General features: G+C 35.3%; 1 protein-coding gene across 9 annotated transcripts in view; it reads right to left on the reverse strand.

Annotated features, from left to right (window-relative positions):
• LOC100646827 (potassium voltage-gated channel subfamily KQT member 1) overlaps positions 1 to 16,853 on the reverse strand; it is a 164,070-nt gene that overhangs the window by 61,675 nt on the left and 85,542 nt on the right. For 6 of the 9 annotated variants that reach the window (XM_048406927.1, XM_048406928.1, XM_048406926.1 and 3 more), the window contains exon 2: positions 13,185 to 13,743. The exons of 2 other annotated variants lie outside the window; for them this stretch is intronic. In XM_048406927.1, coding sequence (XP_048262884.1) covers positions 13,185 to 13,743 — 559 coding nt within the window. The remainder of the gene's footprint in view (positions 1 to 13,184; positions 13,744 to 16,853) is intronic. One more of the 9 variants, XM_048406931.1, reaches the window with a different exon arrangement.

Consider the following 16,853-nt stretch of genomic DNA (forward strand, 5'->3'; position numbering starts at 1 on the left):
TTGAAACGAGACACAGTATACTTACGGTTGAAATACACGCTCCGTACGAATAATTGAATCCGTAGAGATTTGAAAGGAACAATGAGGACCGTAATTACAATGCAGTGATAAATTACTGGCTGAATTATACTCGTTTAGGTCACGAATGCACACATTATTAAATCGATTCGCGCAACCAGAATCGTCGTTTCGCGTGTTCGGGCATTTTCAGATGGCCAGAAAAATATTTATTAAACGTGTCGATGAGAATACAATTTTTAGGTTGCACAAATCGCTTTTCTACACATTGATACATACATAGATTTCGCGATTTCGAGACCTCAAAATCTATCGTCTTTTTTGGATTGGATTGCGCGCAATTCCTTTTTCGTGAATTCCATCTTCATCTTCTCACGAACTTATTATAGAAAACAATCTTTTTTTTAGAAGTTCACGGACAGATCACGCTAAGTTGCAGCTTCGCAATTCGATTAGATGTTCCATTATATCTCTCTATCTCTGAAGCAAATTTACTTGACTTACTAAAATCTTGTACCGTTGTTAATTAAATCACTAAACAGCTTCCCATTTAACTGGAACCAGCGCTAAACATTTACAAACTTGCTCACGCGTTATCAGTTACACGACGACCTATCATTCATCGTGATTTTCTTTTCTCAGATTTCTCAGATTTCATCGAATTTCAGTTGGTTACAAAAGTCAGTTACAGAAGTTTCTTAAAATTGAACTTCTATGTACAAGTAAGCATTTGATGTAACACAGGTAGCAGATCGATCTCGCGATATTTCCAAGAAATTCACTTTGTATTCGCTGTGTCACGCAAACGATGAAAATTTCCAAAGCGACTCAACGAATTTTTCCGTGATTATACACAGGCTCGAGTGAACTCCAAAGCAATTTAATTTATGTCGGTGGTTCGTATCAGCACGCGAAGACAATCTACGAAACGATGCGGAATAACAAACGAAGCAAACGCGATAGAATATGCACGAGCACGATATGTAGGACGATATTTAACAGTTGGAAATGCAGATACCTCGAAATTTCACAACTTGGCTGGACTACTTTGATTCGATTTAAGGCTAATCTCGCGTATCACCGTCGACCTTATCGTAGCGACTTACTGTCGACGTTGGTTTAAGATTCTCCGGTGAGGAGAATGCGACGACGGTTAGATGGGAATGTCGTGAGCGGAGAACGAATTCGAAGTTTGCAAACTTTACGACGTTGATAAATTTTCCAAGCTTATGGAATTTGGAAGAATTTTCCATAACAACCCTATGCGACAACGTTCTATCAAACTGTTCGTAATACATCTTTCTTTTTTACGAAAATTTGATATTTCAGAACAACATAATAAGTTTAACCGTCGATTCTACGCAACAACGTCTTATTCAGTTACTCCATAAATTTTGTCTCTTTTTTATCTAAAGTTTAATGTGAAATTACAGAAGAACATTGCTACTTTGTCAGTTCAGTCATCAACGTATTCTTACAAAGTTTTTGTTATGTTCTATTAACGAATAGTTTCTATGCCATACACACAAGGTATGCCAACTACAGAAAAACTCGTTAAAGCCGGTTTGTTTTGATCGATGTAAAAAGTATTGAAAGGATTAATAAAAGTGATGAATGTACAATGAGAAATTGTAAATTATTAATTCACGAAAAAGTAACGTAGTCTACTATTTCAGTGCAACAACTTCGTAAAAAATCCTCTAAATTCTCCACAATTTTCTACCAAATAATAAACCCTGCAACTTTCAACGATACGCTATTGAGATACAATAGAAAAAAAAAGAACACGGCGCCGTACAACACCGTAGAAATGAAAAAAAAGGGAGCCGAACGTGGACAATTATCATAGTAGGTCGATGAAGGTGACCCGCAAAGCGAAGGTAGCCTAAGGGGTGTGTAAGATCGAAATTATAGTCGGCCGACACGCCATCTTAAAGCGTGTTCCAAAGCGAGCCGACTTCGTTAACGCGCCGTTCGCCGTTACTTAACGAGCTATCGCTTGCTAATAAATTACTTGCACAAGCGGATGAATCCACCGCAACGTTTACCAAAGCCTTCGGATTTCCTACTGTAATACTCGCGAAATCATCTCGGCGTTCATTCCATCGCGAACGTCGAATGGAAAACGCTATCTGGCCGTGGAGATGTCGGCCGCATTTCAATTCGCATCTCTGGCCGTATGTATCCCCAGCCGTTGATTATCGTCACTGTTTTCTCGTTTCGCTTGTACGCACGATGAATTAATAACAACGTTTAAATGAAACAGATCTCGCTAGTTTGAATCTCAGGAAGTGGTAGTTGGAAATAAAGAATTTCGTGCTTTCGGATAATAACGTGAAAATTGATTTTGTATTACGAACGAAGTGAAACTTCTAATCTCTCACGGTCTTTGATGATGAAGCTTTAATTAAGTTCGTGTTCTTGTTTATATTTAAAATAAAAAAAATATATAAATCTTTTCTAAATTGATATCCAAAAGTTATTCTGTTTATTATTGTCCGTGGTAAATTCACTATTGTTTGCATTCAATCGGGAAAAAGATAACTTTTATTCAAAAACCGGTCGAGCGACCAGCTCGATAAAAATAGATATGTTAAAATATACGTTTGAAAATATAAAATATATTCAAAATATTAAGTATCGTTGTAATGTATATAAAGTATAAGGAAGGTATAAAGGGTCTGTGTACTTTTAGTTTTATGCTCTATTTCGTTTCTTTACATTTAATTATCATAAAGTCGAGTTTTAGCTTTAAAATGTAAAAATCGGTAAAATAATATTTTATTTTACATGGTTGAAATGTTTTCTTTCATCGTATATCGCGGAACAGCCCATACAGTTAGTGTGTTCACGACGTGGTCGACGTCGATAGGCTCTTCATCGTGGAGGATAGTCGAGGAGTGCTCGAGAATTTATCCCTTGTTGGTCGACCAGCTCTATCAAGTGGTCTGCGAGCAACGTGTCACGAACGACGTTCCTCTTGTTTCTGTATCACCAAAGAGGATTTACGATTGTTTACCCTCTTTTGACGTTCACTTCTCCAGTTTTTATCTCAAGTTTCGAAAATTCGGAACTATGCACGTGTCACGCTAAGAACATAAACGAATCTCAGCAACTTTAACGACATTCGTACCGAGATTGGCTGTAAATAGAATACAGTGGCAAATATTATGGGCTACCATTGGTATTTACGATCGTTTTTTTTTTCAATTGTAACAAAAATAATCCAAAAGGTATAATATTTAACACCATCCTTTCAAACAATATCTTTTTACAAATGTTATAATTCGTTTGAATAGACGTAACTTTTTATAGAAATTGTCGTTGCAAAGCAATCCCTCTAAAAGGATTTGATTAAAATCTGTAATTTCCCTTTGTAAACTGAATTATTGATTCTAGACGAATCAATATTTCCTACTAATTGCAACATTCCGTGTATAGTTAGAAGAATCAATGGGAAAAATTGGACGCGTGGTTAAGCATAGTGAGAAAGCATCGTGTAAATCGTAACCAGTTACAACGGACTGGTCGAATCATATTCGTCGAATTAATTTCGGAATATCGGTTAAACTGCGTTCGAGTGTTACTCATATACAAGCGCGATCCATTCATTGATTGTTTCTCTCGTAGTTAACCGCAATCCGAATCACAATGGTATTCTAGTGTTATCGACGTTTATCCTGGGGATTGACTGGTAGGACGAAATTTTGCGATTAAAATCACTTGTATAACCGCTATTATCACTTAGCTGGGTATCGTCATGATTAACTTCGCAAAACAAAAACAACCATAGTTTAAGTATTAGAAATTAGGTAAAAAGACAAGTGTAAAATAATATAGCAAGTAAAATAGACATTGACTCTATTCAAATATTTCTACATACATCGACGTATGATGTTGATATTTAAATAATTGTTGTTCTTAACATAATTTGAATCTATTTCGTGGAAAGACTTCTGGTTAGTTATTAATATTCAAGTCCTCGATTTCATTAATGCAGTACATCGTAAAGTATAGTTTGCTCATGAATGCGACAGAGTGGTGTAGAAAGATCAATAATAATACCTATCCAGACGTACAAGATTTATTATGCTAGAAGTTGACACAAATGCATACTTATTTCGCATAGGTTACGAGTCAATTTTCCAGTAAATCAAGCGTTTTATAAGAAAATGTTTCATATGGTACACTTCCTAATCTTCCTAATTAAATAAAAAGAAATTTATATTTCGACAAACATTTATAACAGAATTATAAATAGAGATTTAAAATTTATTCGTACAAATAAAAAGTAATTATACGCTTAACATGCTCCCAATACAATTTAATACAATTAATAACAAGAAGTGTAAAAATATTATACTGTAAACGAACGGCGCGTAGAAGACTTCAAACAAACATCAACAATGTACGATATCAAACAATCATTGAATTCATATCAAGTACAATAAATACGAGCGACCAACATCTGAATTGTATATCCGCACGCAAACAGAATATATCCATGAAATTTATAAATACATGTATCAAATTGTAATTTCAATCATATTATCTCCGTATTTCGATATCGATGATAATCTCCTTGGTGGATCATAAACATATTACATTCTCTTAAACAGAAATATACGAAAACTCTCGAAAAGCTTCCAATACCAATCACAATCGCGATTAATCGAAAAAATTATAATCTTCTCGATATACACAGTACATCGTTTATTTGTTCTAAATTAAAATCTAAAAGATTTGTCACGTCATTTCTTCGAGCTAATAATTCTCAACGTTCGAAGAAACATTTTCTCGATTCCATAACTATTCTGTGTATTCCACGCATGTATTATATTAAAAAAAAAAAAATACTAATTAACAATATCACACTACCTTTCTTTCGCATATCACCTACCAAATTATCTTCTTCGTCTATTCTTTCCATTGCAATCGTAAGTCTCTGACAAGATCAAAGTTTAGGCGAATATGACACTTAATTTGTTTCGACTTCCCGAAAAATTTTCGAGCGGAACTCGAGATCTTGGACGCGGATCGATTCGTTTGCCGAGCGAATATATTTTTCTATTTTACGAGCGCAGGCGACCGACCGTTAAAAAATTTAACGATGCTCGTGCAAAAGATTGAAATACGAGAAAATTCGTGCCACGCTCAACACAGAAAGATCGCGCGCATGTATCGTCAAGCATGATTTCCGGGCTAAAAATAACAAGCGGCACGCAAATAGCTAGCCTATGCATTGCACCTAATAAGTAATGCTGCTATTTATGCGGCGACAAAGTAGGCCGAAACGTTAGGGTCATTCCTATTAAACGGTGATGTTTCTTCTCCGACCATGAGAGATTATCGTTAGTGGTACTGTAACGAAAAAGGTCGCAAGAAATCACGATTTTTGGTCTAATGAATATATTAAGTATCTTCTTAAAATTGGTCAAACAGAAAATTTCTTGATATTTTGTACCTTGAAAAATGCTAATATACGCGAAGTATATGCGTGATCTTGCTGAAGTTTTGAAACTTTATAAACGTTCGAATGAATTTTTTATTCCGTATCTTTGAACTTAATGAAGAAACGCGAGTAATTTTTTTAAAAGTGATCATACAATGAATTGTTGGCATCTCGTAAAAAGATACTGCGTATACCGCATAGATAAATAATTTGATTACACCTTTTATCGTAATATGAGATTTCAAAAATGTTTTTTTTTTTTTTATTTGGTAGACTTTTTACAGTCAATTCTCATTGAGAATTATAAGTAAATTATTTTGGCGTGGTAGTGTAACTTGGATTATAAAAGTTTATAGTATGTTTGATTCTAGTTGAATCTAATGCTTAAATTTAAAGGGTAATGTCTTTTTAGTCTGCGGATCTGATCCGTCGTGTCAAGTAATTGGGTAACTAATGGGTTTTGGTGATTGTTAACTCTTATATTATATCTGTTAGTGAATTTAGATATTTCTTCTTTAACTGTGAGTATCTTAAGGTCGCGATGTATTGTTTCATTGGTAACATACCAAGGTGCATCTATTAAGGATCTTAGAGATTTTGATTGGAATCGTTGGAGAATCTCTATGTTGGAATTACTCGCAATTCCCCATAGTTGGATCTCATAGGTCCAAACAGGTCAGAAATGTTGGCTTTATGTTTTCTGAATATCGAATTATTAACAATTCATAGCGAAAATATTAATGCAAATATTAATGCTGTAAAATTGTTTGAATAGAAATCTATCGATTCTTAATTCTTTTGCATATCTTCGTAGGAAATAACCTACACACACTGTATTATCTGATTTGTTTAAATAGATACATATCCGATAATTTCACACATATCAATTTTATTCTTACACTTTTCGAAAGTCTTGGAATATTAAGAATTCGTTTCAACTCGAATTCAACTCATATTCAATTTGAAATTCGAAAACTTGTCGGAGACACAGTAAAGCTTACAACATACGCGTATGATGCTGAAATTTAAGGTACAACTTTACGAGTATTACGAATATTATTCATGTTACATCGGCCTTTTTAAAAATTTCGCTACTGCAACGAGCCAGTTTCATGAAACGGACAAAAAAGTTTGCTGCCTTGAAATATTGCAGAAGTAAATGTATAAAAATATGCAGCAAATGTACCAAACAGAGACTAGAATTATAATTTTCTTTTGCTGCTGCAATCCGAATTTTGATAAAAATATAAAGAACTATAATATACTGTTAATGTACATTTCTTGTAATTACGTTGGAAATTTCTTTTCTTTTAATATCAAAAAATTTGTTAAGGAAAACGACGCGATGTCTACGGCAGAATTAAAATCGTTTTACTAAGAAACTATTAAAACCATCGTTTCATCCATCCCCTGAAGACACTCGATTATACGCGAGCCACACAATGCGAGTCAATTTCCTTTGTTCGACGAAGGAACGATGAATATTCGTCTCCAATTTCGCATCGATTGTAGGAAAACGTGCGTGTGTAACAATGGTGCAACCAGTGACAAGTATTCGTTCGGATAAGACAAATAGATATTGCAAATAAAGTTTCTGTTAACGTTGGAAAACAGATTATGATTAAAAATATTTGCACTGCTGGTAATGGAATTTATGATAGCTAGAGTATATTGTTATGAAAATATAATTTACGATGTTTACTGAGATTCGTGGACAGTGGTACCATCAAGTGTCGTACTACGAGCGTTCTAATTATTTCAAAATGAATGAATTATATAATTCGCAAATAAGAAACTTGGAACAATGATCACGTTGAACGTCGTGACAATTCTAGAGATAGAATAACTCATAATAATAAGAATAAAAGATAATTCATTTTAAAACAAGAGATATAAATCGTAAAATTTATTCATAGAATACATGTGGAAGCTATAAATAATTATTAATTTCATTGTTAGATGATTCAAACGTATTAACTTAACAGATTTCTCTTAGATTGACTCTACTCTGTTAATCAGGAAAGAGGAGTTCCTGTGCTAATCGAATGCTATTACATATTTTCACGTATTAATTTTTAAACTTCCACTGCCTCTTTACTCCTTAAAATAAATTTCTCTCTTAGTTGTTTCAACGTGAAACCATGAAACAATTCAAATAACTTAACATCCTGAAAATTCGTTATATAATTTATGAACCTAGGACTCTCAATGCTTAATACTGAAAATGTAGAGAAATTATGCAACGTATTACTTATGCGTCTGATGACCAACAAATTGTTCAACTCAATGAAATATTGCACAGTAGAAAATAATTTATCACTGATATAATTTTGCTATCCATTTAGCTAAAATAATTAAAATCACGCCGTTAATTCTTCTTCGTACTGACTATTATCAAATAAATTAAAGCAAATAATTTTCAATCTAAAGCAATAAGCCATTTTTTAATATCACTGTATCAACTATTATATCTACTATCATGTTTAGCTAGCGGTCTATATGGAATTCAAATCTCTTGAATGTTAAATACTCTGAACTGGAAAATTTCTTATAGGCAACACGCAACATGATGACTATCACCGCGAGTACAATATTTATTTCCATTTTGCATATTCTACAGGATACAATTAACTATAGCAGTGTATGATTAAGCTGTTACTTCAGATTTCTATTATGTAAAATTGTACGAAGCAAATAGAAATTAAATCTTCTTTATCGATTGCGACAAATGATCATCACATCCATTAGCTCGATTAATTGACGTCTTGAACAGAAAGAAGGACCGCCTGAGCTCGATCGACGATCATTGCGAAGTGTGAAACGATTTATAACTCGTGCTGAAACGTTCCGCAAACAGTTCAACGGATATAAGACAAATAGTCCTGCGATATTTTTCACGACAAAATGATAAATATCCGCACAGCTAGTTGCACTTCGATTAATATCATTGAAGCATAATTTTTCTTCTGGACAAGGAGACCATAATCACGGATAAGAAACAGACTAGGCCTATGGTCTCATGAAATTTCGTATTGTACGACCTGAAATCCCAAATTTCCACGTTTTTTTTTTTTTTCAAATATTATCGAAATCAAATAATAAGTATTTATTCTCGTGGCGCTTAATTTTCATGACAATTTAATTATTGGAATGGTAATGTACAATAGTAGTATTTCAGAAGATGGAAGAACTAGGAATTTATTTCTTTTCTACCTGCAATTTTGGTTTCTGCAACTTTCTGTTACTTCCTTTCCTTAATACTAATCTCCAACTTTTACAGAATAGTTTCACGAGTGAAATCAGTTTACACGTGTAGCCAAATGAAACTATTTGAAACGAATCTTTCTATTGACTTCTGAAAACATCCACAATTCCAAGAAGACGAATGCACATGAGCTAATGATAAAATAAAATGAATCACGCGCTCGCTTAGGTAAATCATGAATACGTGAAATTTACCAATTATGGTACTCATGGTATCCCGCTAGGGTCCCGCTAGTCATCCACATGTTATTTAGCAATTAAGTTAGAATAATTTACCAAATGTCCAGCTGGACAAATTGTAAAATACAAATTAAATAATAGAAAAAAATTTACCAATTGTTAATTTCTAACGCGTCGTCCAAGAGTTCGGTATGTGATGTTCCGTTGAACCTTAGGAGAAAATCGGTTCGATTGAACCACTTGGAACATTCGCCGAGCGATCTTTTAACCGAAATCGGTGTTGATGTTTCACGAAGCTTGCAATTATGATAAAGGGTATCTAAACAAGAATACACGGGGAAACCAGATAAATTATGCGGTTAGAGCGATGTTCGCGCCGAACGAAAAATGGATTCACGCTTGCGGAAATGAATGGCGCGTTCGAACAGTGACAGTGGATGCGTAGAGAGCAAAATGAAACACGCTTCCGTGATAATTTCCGATCGTGCCGTTTCGCATCGTGAAAAGTGCGATAGTGCAGTGTATTATCGCGAAATCAACACAGATCCGGTCAAATCTTTCGCACACGCAAACCGAGAAAAATAAAGAGAGTGAGGGAGAAAGGAAACGAAGCGAGGATCGATCAAAAGAAAAAGGAAGCGCAGGTGGATAGAAACAAAAGAATGGAACAACGAGGGAAAGTGATACGAACGCAAGCTCATTAAAAAGCATCGAGGAGAATCGTTTCGCTGCAACAGGAAATTAACGAGAAACGATAAGAACAACCGTTCGATGCCGGTCTCGTGGTACGCGATAAAAAACGAGGAAGAGAGAAAATAAAAAAAAAAGAGAAGGAAGCGCGAACGTGGTTGCGTTCGTGCGATCAATAGACTTCGATGCCACACGTACCATCATGACGTATACTTTGTTTTCGTAATGAATTATTTAAAGGACTGCGGTACTTGGCGGCAACTTTGGAAAAAAGGAGGTCCGCAGGGGAAAACAAAGAGGAAGAATGAAAAACGGCAAAACGCTGAATAATGCATGAGGACCAAAAGTATTTTGATACTTATGCAGGTGATTGAGAACGTGGGCGGATCAAAGATGGATTTTTACTGTATACGAGGCCAGTGAAGCAAACGGGAATAAAACGGCGGTCAGGAACGATAGAGAAACTCCAAGGTAGCGGAGTACTTTCAACCATCGGCAGTTTTGCCATTCCTTTTAGTCAGCTTTTACGATGGCGTTTATTTGCAACGCTCACCTCGCGAAACGCGGCATCGTCCAGGGTAAGAATACTTCATAGGGTATCGAGCGACGGTGATAACGTTTTTACGATTTCACGATTTGCGCGTTGAGAAATGGGACTGTTTGCGTTAATGCGTGTGTATTTTTGTTTTCCTTTCCTTTTACGTCCGCTCTTATCGTTACGCGATGGGAACGAAGTTTCTACCAGAGGAAACCTTTTCCACGATACTTACTAATCTTAAATAGGATTATATTTTAGATGATTAATTGATATTATAATACGATAATAATCATTTTCTACGTCGTAAAAGTAATTGATAATACTTGATATATTTTCGTTATTGCTTCTTTTTATTGTAAATGAGTTTCCATTAATAAATCATAGCAGATCATAAAAACCCTGTGTGCGTCAAGGGATTGGTAGAAAAAATATTACAAGTGCTTTTGACAGTCGAGAAACCCGTTTACGCTTCTTACGTTTAATATACTTCTTACGATTAATTTTATGAAGATGGAAAAAATTTATCGTAAACGCAGATGTATAAACTGTTGGAAACTTATCTTGGCATAAATAATACGAACAATCGATATTACTCTCCTACAAAACCAATACGTATTTACTTGGAATATCAATGTTTTGACAATTACGAATGTTTGTCTTTTTACGTTCTCCTTTTTCTCTCGTAATATTATACCAATCCTCTATTTCTCGATTGCAGATCGTAAAGAAAGATGGAACTTTGTTCGAGTAGTAGCTCTAAACTTTAAAACCTAGTTTACTGCTACTGCTGCTGCTCGGCTAACAAGTAATGATAGACGATAAATAAAAGTAGCTAATAATTTAAAACTCTCATTATGTTAAGCCTTTGTAGCACTTTGTAAGCCCACGTGACTTAAAAGTTATATTGTCACGTTTATCAAGTTACATAGCTATACAACGTATTGTCTATATGAATCAATTTTGTTAAAGTAATTTCTGTCTTTCTTACGTCATAATAATTCATTATTATATCTTTTCCTTACGAACAATCAAGAACGTGATTAATAAACTGCGGATGTTTATGCAAATTCATATTTTCATAACATTACGACGACTATTTTATTTTTCATATTTTACATACTTTTTCATATCACGTACATTTTCTACGTCCTGAAATTCCACGATGTCGTAATATTATCGTTGTGAAACTAGCGTATGGTAGTATTTGGCTTTAAACACGAGATATTGTTCACAATAAAAAAGAAGTCATATTCACGCGTCGCATAAAATGGAAAAACGAGCGTGCATGTTTTACGCAGCATCTTTTCCCATCGGGAATTCCCACGAGTGATCGAGAAACACTTCGAGCGTGTTTTGTCAAGTGAAACGAGCCGACAGAATCGACGTACAATGAGAAACGCGCACGGAGACCGAAGGATCACCGTCAAACAAGCTTCGATGTCTATATAATATAACAGAGGCAACGCAAAGACGATACAAAAGAATTTCGATTCACTTGTTGAATCGAACCGTTTCTATTTCGAATAGCTGACGTTGCTTCCCATATAGAACGGAGAAATATTTGTCTTCGGGAACAGAATGCAGGATTGCAAAGGTATAGAAAATGGTGGATGATCCTTGAGAGGAAATGAATGGGGCTATTGATTAAAGCATGCAGAAAATACGAAAATATATATATGTCATTCCTATGACTTAATATTTAAATATCGATCAATTAAATTCCAACATATTGTTACGATCATCGTATTCCTCCAAGTCAGAAGAGACGACATATTTATTTACAGAAGTAAATTATCACTTAATAAAATAATAATGAACGTTCTTTTATAAATTGTACAATCATTTAGTACATGTTCCTTCGTTTATAGTATTCTTCGAGAAGAAGCTAACGTTAGATAATTATTTTTCCTCGTCTGTTTTCTGATATCTAATAAAAGTATAAGCTTCGAATCATTAACAGTATAGTGAAATTTCTTTAACAATTTCTCTAACTCTCTCTTTATTTATTGGCCAACTCGTATCACGTATTAATTTCGTTAAGTTATCAAAGTGACTCTTTAAATATTGTCAAAGAAATAAACAATCACGATTGCCAATGGTTGGCGCAACATGAAGAGAGATCTCAGTACTGAATACCAAAGTAACGAACCTGTCGATACGTCACTAATTCCTCGAGCAGTACGTTCAGAAAGGGAAATCTCTCTAATACTGATCCTGGAACATTAGCATACGACGAATCAATTTCACGTATGGTACATCGGGCAAAATGTCAGTTTTGAATATTAATCCTGACGAAATGTAACTACTCTAATCAGATAGATATTAACATATATCGATTTATCGCTATTCATTCTGCCCGGAGAGAAATCACGTACGATATTCCGTGATAATTTTAATAGAAATTCGATTAAATAAAAGATGTTGATTGGATTTTCAACGATAAATATTCTTATTTAAACAACTTAAAGATAAGATGTGCGAAGGTGTAACAAATTTTACGAGCCACCCTAAACGTACGTAAATTTCAATCTCAATAAAATTCAATCTCAGTCGAAGAATCTCCTTTTCAATCAAAGATCGAATAACGAACATTTCAATCTCATATTTACCCGCATATTAGATTGTTGCGCCATGAAACATCGAGAAAAACGATATAAATAGATGTAACTTACTTTAGAGCAAGTTCTAAAATAAGACTATTTAATGAAATTAGAGAGCATTCTACTTGAATTGCAAATTCACGCTCAAGTATTATAATTCCAACAACATATTAATATTTATCATTTAATCTGATCTAACATGTATGTTTACCTTTATCTTTATGTAAATTAACGTGGTTGTTAATGACCTCAACGAGCTGATGCAACAGAAAAATATAATTTAAACGGAAAGGACAGAAACAAGATCTCGTTGAGAAACGACATCCATAATATAACAACCTAATACGATGTTCCGCTTGTTGTTACGATCATCGATGTTAACCATCGCAACATCTAACCGATATAGAACCTCTCTCGTAAAAACTGCATCAAAAGTACTCACACAGTGAAATGGTAGATGAAGCAGATCCACCCGCCAGGATGTTCCAGGAACACGTACAGTCTTTCCTGGAAAGTCTTGCCCTTTTTATGATGGAACACGTACTTGGCTTTGAAGGCCTGGTCGATGGGCAGATAGATCGGGTAATACGGATCGGGCACCCCAGCTTGGTTCAAGCTAGGTGGCTCAACCTCCGTGGCGTTCATATCACTATTGATAATGTCATCTTTGCTTTTTTTCCGGCGATATTTCCTTTTCATCGGCGTGGGCACCCTCTTGTGGTGTGCCTCGCCGAATCTCGGCGACCGGAAACGTCTGAGGAATGTGAAACGACGACTAGGCGAAGAGCTGGCCTCGTCCATCTGCGTGCCGTTGTCCTCGGTGTCCTCAGTCTCGCTGCCCGGCGTTTTCAATGCCATGTCCTCCGATTCGAGGCAGTGCTCGCTGGTGAGCTCGTCCTCGCTTCCCTGCAGGACGGTGTACGCGGCCGCCTCGCTCGACCGCTTTTCTGTGAGCCTAGAGCATTGGTCCTTGCTTCGTGGAAGACTCTCGTTGGTCTCACCTGGACATTTCCAGGATATTGCCGACTTGTGCTGAACTCGATAGATACACGCCGAGCGTCGCTTTCAGGATTCGATTTAACGCTAAGGTTTTGCAGCTGACGAATAAACGCGAACAAACGCAAACAAACGTGAAGGAACACGAACAAACAAGACGGTATTAGTCTTCAATTAGTATCGTTCACCTAAGATACTTAAATAGAAAGTAAGGACCATTAACGCGTGTTCCACTGCCACGCGAATTTTATACATGTGTTTGTCATTTTGACCATTTTGACAACATAAATAAAATTTGATAAATCGAATTTTTGTAAAATGTTATATTATTTTCGTTCATAATTATCTAACAATAACATCTAGATTATTCACATTGTAGATTATTGTTGACGATGTGTACTACTGTACCGTCAAGCGACGGGATCGTGTTTATTAATGTTCGCTTGCGCTGCTGCTGGCGCAGTTTGTTGTTGCTCGTTAATGTTCGCCTCTGCTCATTCGTCAAGCGCAGATCCAGTTTAAGTATCGCGTTTGATGCTCGAGGCGGTAAATACGATCGAAATTGATTATAGGCTGCTTACTTTTGGAAACATTTCTAGTTCTAAGGTGATTTATGTAAGGTAATTTACGTAACGATGTGATATTGGGAAATGATTATGACACATTTTGGTACGATAGGGACAGGAATTAATAAATTAAGATCGAGTTTGTAAGATACACTCGCAGCAGGGATTAATTATATTTGAATTCGAAAATATAGAATATGGTAACGCTGGTTTCTTTTGTGAATACGCAACGAAGACGTCAAGACCTTCTTCTCTTTCTTCTTTCAACGAAATATCACAGTACGTTAATCAATAATACGTAGATAATTTTAATGAATCCCTGAATTTTTAATGAGTCATTCAACTCAAGTGAAAGATATCGTAACGTTAAAAGTGCTTCAACCGATTACAATTAGCGCTACACTTCGTAAAAAATCTGAAAAAATATGTCAACGATCGAAAATTCAGAAATCTTCGACACTTGCTGTCTCCTTATTATCCTAAAGTCTGACTTCATAGCGAACAGTATACTATGGGGAACCTCGTTTTTAAAACAGAAACTTTCTATGCGATATTATATTCCAATTTATATCTACGTACATCTGATAAATAATTTTTAAACTTTTCGTATCAACTATTTTTCCAGCATTCTTGAAGCATTCGGATGTTCGATTTTCGATTGAGCGAGCAATCGCTAAACGACGAAAGAACATCTTATTTTAATTTACATTTTAATATTGCCTTCAACTAGAAGAAGAACGACCATTCGCTCGTTTGATCTAACCGCACTTTAAAATTCCCAAATCTATTTCGATTTGACGATCTGACTACTTTGATTTGCGATCCTAACACATCCTATCAATGTACTAAAAATGTCAATAAATAAACGTCAGGATTGAAGCAGTAATTTTCGTTTCCATCAAATCCCGGTAACCAGTTTTATGTTTGATTCTTCTCATAGCTCACTGATTACTCGACCACTGACCGCTCGTTCGTTGCAATTGGCTTTTAGCAAAACTCCTAGTCAATTTTACGGGACAACGGACAACAATTCCTCAAACAACTACAAACGCGTCACGCTTTTCCATCCTCGATCCTTTTCTATACCATTACGTATTTCTAGAACATTCATCGTGTAATCGATTCAAGCAAACGATCGCTGGTAAAACGTTTCGATTGATTTCTGAAAAAATTTGTCAATTCTGATTGTTTCGCGTGATACGTTAATAGCCAGAATGACATTCCATTGATGACAAATTCTATCGTCGATCATGCGACATCTTTATCTCGCCACATTGGCAACTCGGTACGGCTTATGCGGCCTGAATTTTGTAACGCGAGGGAAGAGCGAATTTCTAGGCAACCGAGCCTAGGGATTTCGGGCTGATCGATCGACACGATGAATGGATGCTTCGAAGTACAAAAGAACGTTTGCCTCTCAATAGGATCGAGACTGATCAGTTTGGTTCTAATAAGTGTTTCGTTGTGGCTTTGATTGTGACTCTCGTCTGATGCTTCATTGTTGAGAATATTAATAAGCAATTTATAAGTGGAACCAAAAGATAAACGATTGGTAGAAATAAAGATCGATAGAAGAATAGAGATCGGTGAAATTAAAATTATTTGCATGTAGCGGATTTAGATGTTCGAAATATAAATTTCAGTCATGCTAGGTATATTCTCAGTGACTCAAAAAGTACAAGAAATTTATTTCTAGATCCTATAGATAAAATTTAACATTCGATTTAAGTGTTTCTCGTTGCTGGATAGATTCAGAAGAAACATATTCCTCCGTGAGATTCAAAATTAATAAATTATCAGAAGTTATTAACTAAAGAATATATTTCAATTGTGAATTTCCAGTCAGAAAATGATGTTTATTCTATTACGCCAAGCGTAATACTGAGAGGCGATCGATGTAGTATGTATAACCTTCAAGAATATGTCAATTATTCAGAAGAACATAAGATGAAAATATAAGGTTCTATGTATTTAAGAAAAGATTTTCATAACCTTCGAGAAAAATTACTTTTTTCTTTAACACGCAACGGTTGTGCTTAACAATAGTTTCCCATTGTAAAAAGCTATAAAATACTTAACTATTCTCTCATTTCATACACTGCTACCCGTCGTTTACCATCTACGACGTTCTGTAATAAAAAGAACCTGTAACAGCTAGAATATAGGAGAAAACCACTTCTCATTAGAAGAAACTACCTAAATCAGATGATAATATCATATCGACGATACTGGAGGCCAACATTTCACGAAGCGATAATATTTATAGTCCTTATTCGCCACGCTGCTACGTTTAAATCTTTATTCTTTTAAGGAACAAAGATTTTCGTTATCGAAAATATAACACGTGTGACTTTAGTTTTCAACTAATAGTCGTAAGATGGAAATAAAACGCCGTTTCGTGTTCAGCCTTCGAGCAACCGTATTTGCGACAGTGTTACGTCTCGCCGTTGGAATGTTATCACAAAAGAAGTGACAATCATGGTGTGTCTATGGAGTTTGCGACTTTTATCATGCCGAGTACATACTTACTATTTAATATGAAATGGCGA

Source organism: Bombus terrestris, chromosome 6 (assembly GCF_910591885.1).
Source record: "Bombus terrestris chromosome 6, iyBomTerr1.2, whole genome shotgun sequence".
Taxonomy (NCBI): domain Eukaryota; kingdom Metazoa; phylum Arthropoda; class Insecta; order Hymenoptera; family Apidae; genus Bombus; species Bombus terrestris.